Genomic DNA, 6740 nt, shown 5'->3' on the forward strand with positions numbered 1-6740 from the left:
TGACAATTTCATATCTCCATCCAAAGATTATATAATATCATTAAGTATTAGCGGATATTTATAATTTTTTAAAAATAAAAAAATATTCATATTTATATCAAATTTCAGGAGAAAAGATTGTTGTAATTTACTATAATTATAAACTCAACAAGTTAGTTGAGGAAGTTGGGCAGATGGGGTTGGTTGTGGATTAATTACACAATATTCCAGCCAGGACTACTACAAGTAATTGATTAAAAACTGCACTTTATCTACAAATATCATCATGCGTTAATGAAACATCAAATAACACAAAAACCAGGTTAGGACAAGAGAGAAGGGACTGCACAGGCCGGTCTGAGACGGCCTCATCAATCAGCCGGCTAACACTCCTGCCATTTGCCAGCACACAACACCCTGCCAACCCTCATTTTTTCACCCCTTCTCCTTTATAACCCCCTCTATTTGTAGACTTAGTCATATTTTTCCACCAATAATATCAATAACCCTATTTTTTAATCGTTTATCCATCGAGGTTTCTAATCTCATGGCGCCCAAGTTATCACCGGAGACCTCCAAGAACAGCTCAAACGTCAATCCCGTGAATAATCCTGGGATGAAAGCAAAACGTACTAGGAAAACCATCCCTCGAGACTCTCCACCTCAACGTAGTTCAATCTATCGCGGGGTTACAAGGTCTAGTTCAGAAATGTCGATAATGCTAATATTTGGTTACGTTTGTATGTCGTATTTTCTTAAAGGTTGTCCGGATTTATATTGGTTTAGGCATCGATGGACGGGGAGGTATGAAGCGCATTTGTGGGACAAGAATTGCTGGAATGAGGCACAAAACAAGAAAGGCAGACAAGGTAGTATTCATGTGTACTTCAATGTACTTGTTCTTTTTCATTAATGTTTTAGTACCCATGTAATAAGTAGGTACTGATTTTATTTCTTCATGCTGATTTCTTGGTGGGATTATGATTCCGTGGAAAATGCAGTCTATCTTGGTACGTAAATAACAATCGTTTCTTCCTTCCGTTGATGTATAGAAACATCGGTTTTTGCAAAGAAACTCATTACTAATGATTGAATTTTGTGTTCCGGTCCTGATCAGGTGCTTATGATGACGAAGAAGCAGCCGCGCATGCCTATGACTTGGCTGCACTTAAATATTGGGGTCAAGACACTATTCTCAACTTTCCGGTACTTGACTTTATTACATCGTCGTCACAACATTGTTTAAGTTGAATAATCATACAACCTGTGCGTGAACATAGGAAATGTTAATAATGAAACATAGTCTTGGGGGTTGATTCCTATGTTTCACATACAATTGTAGTTATCAACATATCAGAAGGAGCTGACAGAAATGGAGGGACAATCCAGAGAAGAATACATTGGATCATTAAGAAGGCAAGTGTTTGATCAATGGGAATTTTCTTTTTAAAAGTATTATTTTGTCGAAGAAAATGTAATTTATTTTGATAAAATTACATTTTTGGTCCTGTAACTATAGGTCGTCAGAACTTTTATTCTGGTAACTTCATTTATACATTTAGTCATTTTTTTAATGAATTTAGCGTGAACATATCTCATATTTAGTCGTGAACATATCTCATAAGTTACAGAACTAAAAAAAGAAATGCTACCACCTATAGTTATACGACGAAAAATATAATTGTAGCTTTTTTATTTTATTCTCAAAATGTTGATCAAGGCGAGTCTTCTATTGAAATTACAGGAAAAGTAGTGGTTTTTCGCGAGGAGTGTCAAAATATAGAGGAGTTGCAAGGTAAATACGCTTTCTTTTTTGTTTTTATTTTCTTTTTAATTATTCTTTTTCTTACAGTTGTTATAATTTAATGTGGACAAGCTAAAATCCAGTGATTATGCCAATAAATGAGACAAGATGGTCTTGTTATGGTTAAACCTCCAACAACCTAATGGCTTAAGAATTTAAGTGCATTTACAAAGTCAATGAATTTGGTTCAGATACAAAATAACACTTAGATTATTTTATGTAAAAATTTGAATTTTTTGTCAACTTTCAGACATCACCACAATGGAAGATGGGAAGCCCGAATTGGAAGAGTTTTTGGAAATAAGTACCTGTATCTTGGGACTTACGGTAAGTATCAAAGAAATGTCCAGAATCCAACAATTTGACTAACTCCCATGTTTGGTAAACGTCTTTGCGGACAGCTTAGTTTGATCTTACCATCTAGCTAGTTAGGCAAGCAAGTTCAACAACTTTGCATGTTCCCTTTTGTACATCTTTCTTGTACTAAATAGTTGAACTGAAATCTTGCAGCTACACAGGAAGAGGCCGCCATTGCATACGACATGGCGGCTATAGAATATCGTGGGCTCAATGCTGTCACAAATTTCGATCTCAGTCGTTACATTAAGTGGCTAAGACCTAATTACAGCAACCCTAACAAGACAAATATTGATGTGGAGATGAACTCGGCTCCTAGTTCGACCAATGACTCAGGCAGCTCAGCCTCCATTCACCGCCTCCAACCACCATCAGAGACCAGCAACGCCACCTTATCTCAGCCACGGCCGGCTACTGCTACCTCAGCCCTAGGCCTTCTGCTGCAATCATCCAAGTTTAAGGAAATGATGGAGATGACGTTGGCTGCAGAGTGCCCGTCCACACCGCAGGAGTCTGATCCACCACAAAGCAGCATTCCTGAAGATATAAAGACGTACTTTGAGTCGAACGAGTTTTGTGCGTACAACGTCGATCAAGGGGACGATATCTTTGGCGAGCTGAACTCTTTCATGCAACCTATGGTTCAGTTTGATTCAATGCTTAATGGGGAAGATCTGGTGCTATAACTTAATTGTTTCAGATATTTCAGGGTTCTCAGAGTATGAAAGTAGAGTGAGATTGATTGATTCGGCTGATTATATATGCCTGCTACAAGCTACAATTCTTTGATTATCATGTTTTTTTGTAGATACTTATGTAATAAAGTCCGAAAAGTAGACTATGAAGCTCAATTCTTAATTATTCTTAGTTTTTTATTTACGAATTAAGGTTTTTCCTGATCAATCTTCTTAGTATGATGAGATTGTTCAAGTTGATTATTGATGTATATTTTTTAGGGTGAATTACGTCGATACTGTCAAGATTAGATTCAATGACAAAATTACTGTACATTTCCTGAGGGGGTGTCGTTGTAATTTACCTCAGAGGGTATACTTGTAATATTGACTCCTAAATAGGGGGTGTACTTGTAATTTTATAAAGAGTACGGAATAGTTATATAATTAGACATATCTTAAAGGGTACCAATATAATTTATTTTATTTTTTATTCATTTGAAAGATTGGTTTAGGTTAGTTGTAAGTGGTTGATATTATGACTTTGTGTTTCCATCCATTCAATGAATTAAAACAAGACGGCATATGTATTGGCACAAGAAAGGAGTGTTGGGAATGACTAACAGTGATCAAGTCTCTTGCTCTCTTAGTCTTGTTTTTTGCTTATGTAAACAAAAAAATTCAATTTTTTTGTTAAATATCAATATATCCATTGCATTATGTGAGGATGGGATAGAGTCCCATTTTTTCCAACAACTAAGGCATGGTTCTATAAATAGGGCTTGAGTTCATTTTATTTTCCAAACCAACATTTTTTAGAATAATTCCTTTTGCTTTCTTTCACTACTTTCTCTTCTTTCCTTCTGAATGTTTTGTTCGTCGTTCCAAACTCTCTTCCACGAGTACGCGTGTAAGAGAGTTATAGCTGTGCTAACCTTGGGGAGCGATCAGTTTATACTATCTGCACCATGGTAGTACCGAAATTTCACTTTCAAACAGTGGTTCTCCACGGCACAGTCTGTTATTTTTTTCCAACAATTGAAAGCGAAATTATTGTTATAATGGTTGTTCCAATTGCTAAAACACTCATGACCTCTCCAAACTAGAGCCACTTGACGGGACCAAGTATAAACGATGGTCACAAAAGTTGCTCATATTTTTTGAACAATTGGATGTGGACTATGTGCTGTTCAAGAGTCCATCGGAAACTCTAGTAGAAATCTCCACTCTTGCCATTACTGCAGCGGTGATCCCTGCAGAAGGGACGACCACAAAATCTGAGGATGAGACAAAACTGAAATACGACAGAGACAATAAAACAGTGAGAGGTCACCTGCTTAATTATATGAATAATTCTCTGTTCGATTTATTTGTCAACTATAAGAGTGCCAAAGAAATCTGGATTACGATGGAGGCAAGATACGGAGGTGATGCTGCTGGAAGGAAAAAGTACGTCGTGGGTAAATGGCTTCAATTTCAAATGGTCGGTGAGAAGCCTATAATGGACCAAATCCATGGGTATGAGAACCTAGTGACTGAAGTGCTGAGTGAGGGCATGAAAATGTGTGAAATTTTACAAGCCAACGTACTACTGGAAAAATTCCCTCCTACTTGGAGTGAATATCGCAACCACTTGAAGCACAAGAAAAGGGATCTAACACTTCAAGAATTAATCAGCCATATGAGAACGGAATAAGCAAATCGCCTAAAAGATAAAGAAACTTCTCTCTCTTCTCTTTTAGTTAAAGCTAACCTTGTTGAGTCTGCTGAATCTAAAAATAGGTTTCACCAGAATAAAGGAAAAATTTTTCAAAAGAACAATCAACACAAGACATTCAAAGGACCTGACGGCAAGATCCAAAAGAACAAAATATCATGCTACTGTTGTGGGAGACTAGGACACAAAGCGTACCAGTGCTACCAAAGAAAGGATCAACAAAAGACAAACCAAAAACCAACCACTAAATTTACTCCACAAGTCAACCTAGCTGAAAATGATTAGGTCATTACTGCGGTAATTGTAGAAGCCAACTTGGTAGAGAACAAAGAAGACTGGATACTAGACACTGGCGCATCCAGGCATTTCTGCTCAAACAAAGCACTATTCCATGAACTTAGTAACGTAACAGATGGTGAGTGTGTCTTCATGGGGAACTCTACAACTGCCGGAGTCTTGGGTAAAGGAAAGATCTTCCTTAAACTTACTTCTGGCAAAACACTTGCTTTGAATGACGTACTATATGTGCCTTCTTTACGTAGAAATCTAGTTTTTGATAGTTTATTGAATAAAGCTGACTTGAAAATTGTGTTAGAATCTAATAAGGTTATAATCACTAGGAATAATGACTTTGTAGGAAATGGATATTTATCTGATGGTTTATTTGTCCTGAACACTATTTTCACTGCTATTAATAAAATTTCTTCAAATTTTGCTTATTTGATGGAATCTATTGATATATAGCATGGTAGATTGGGACATGTGAACTATTCCTTTATTAAAAGGTTGAAAACTATGAATCTTATAAATATTTCTGACACAAATGGATGCTCTAAATGTGGAATCTGTGTAGAAGCAAAATACGTAAAGAAACCTTTTAAACCCATCACATCTAGTAGTACTGAATTGCTAGAATTAATTCACTCAGATCTAACTGATTTCAAAAACACATTGAGCAAGGGTGATAGAAAATAGGCTTAAAGGCAATTTTCGTTCCCTAACTTCAAGCCATTCTCGTTTTAGTCCCCTAAGTTACTAGGGTTTCAATTTGGTCCTGTAAAACTGAAAAATTCTCAATTTTGATCCAAATTTTGCCGGAAAAATGAGGGGCTCGCCGGAAGAAGTCACATGCCAAGCATGTGACTTTTTAAATTAGGGGTTAGATTGTGATTGGCTGGAAAAAAAGATGTGCGCAGACATGGCGCTTAGTTGCAATTTAAAAAAAAAAACAGGACTGACGTGGAAATCAAAGTCGATGAAATTCACCCCGAAATCGCCCGCCAGTCGCCGCCACCTTCTCTCTTCAATTCCTTCATCGTTACTTGAAACTTTTGGCCACCACATATACCATTCGATTCCCCATAGCAAGGAGAACAAAACCCCTCAACCAATTTTGAGATTCGACCACGATAGCGATTGGGCTTTGAAATTGACCGTCGCGGACAGGACGACCCACAATTGAGGATTGATACCATTGGATTCGTCTCCTCACTGCGGTTCTAATGGGACTAGTCTCATCCATTTTCATCAACTAGGTGCAAAGATCTATCGTTTTAAAGATCTCGGTCGTCGTCCGCCGCGACTGCACCTTCCGCCGGAGTTTTCTCCTTCATTTGAATGAACCACCAGCACGGACGACCACCGTTGAAATCCTCTCATTCTGGCGAATCTTTTGAGACCAGTCCCATCGATTTTGGTCACCTCTGTGCAAAGATCTGACAAAAGCTGTCATCTGCCTTCGCCGACGGTCGCGCGCTCGATTCTCCGCCGTATGACGGCGGATTTCAGGCGGAGAACCACCACTGAGCTCGCTACAATGGCGGACCTTCCTCTCCGATCAGAAGTGGCCACTGGAGCCTCAATGGAATCGGCCTCCTTGGAAGCTAACACGATCAACTCAGCCAACTCGACTGAGTTGACTCACCCGATCATGCAACAAGAACAGTAGCAAAGCAAACAGCTGACGTGGATATTTATCCATGTCAGTCATGTTTTTTTCTTTTTTAATTTCCAACTGGGCGCCACGTCTGCGCCACATCATTTTTTTTCCAACCAATCACAATCTAACCCCCAATTTAAAAAGTCACATGCTTGGCATGTGACTTTTTCCGGCGAGCCCCTCATTTTTCGGTGAAAATTGGATCAAAATTGAGAATTTTTCAATTTTATGGGACCAAATTAAAATCCTAGTAACTTAGGGGATTAAAAC

The 6740-nt window shown here is 38.1% G+C and overlaps 1 protein-coding gene across 1 annotated transcript; it reads left to right on the plus strand.

Annotated features, from left to right (window-relative positions):
* The first annotated feature begins 261 nt into the window (after window positions 1-261).
* On the plus strand, window positions 262-3158 carry LOC105155867 (AP2-like ethylene-responsive transcription factor At1g16060). Its single transcript, XM_020692026.2, has 8 exons — window positions 262-675; window positions 766-848; window positions 981-989; window positions 1097-1185; window positions 1322-1395; window positions 1724-1774; window positions 2034-2110; window positions 2294-3158. Exons 1-8 carry the CDS (start codon window positions 527-529, stop codon window positions 2824-2826), a joined length of 1065 nt encoding a protein of 354 aa, XP_020547685.1. The 5' UTR covers window positions 262-526; the 3' UTR covers window positions 2827-3158.
* The last annotated feature ends 3582 nt before the right edge of the window (window positions 3159-6740 follow it).

This window comes from Sesamum indicum, linkage group LG2 (assembly GCF_026168435.1).
Source record: "Sesamum indicum cultivar Baizhima isolate 11 linkage group LG2, ASM2616843v1, whole genome shotgun sequence".
Classification (NCBI taxonomy): Eukaryota; Viridiplantae; Streptophyta; class Magnoliopsida; order Lamiales; family Pedaliaceae; genus Sesamum; species Sesamum indicum.

What these genes read in the sequence shown, in the direction of transcription:
- LOC105155867 (XM_020692026.2), top strand. Translation starts at nt 527, where the DNA reads ATGGCGCCCAAGTTATCACCGGAGACCTCCAAGAACAGCTCAAACGTC. An exon ending in ATCTATCGCGGGGTTACAAG is followed by an intron (nt 676 to 765) that starts GTCTAGTTCAGA and finishes ATATTGGTTTAG; the next exon opens with GCATCGATGGACGGGGAGGT. An exon ending in AAATATAGAGGAGTTGCAAG is followed by an intron (nt 1,775 to 2,033) that starts GTAAATACGCTT and finishes GTCAACTTTCAG; the next exon opens with ACATCACCACAATGGAAGAT.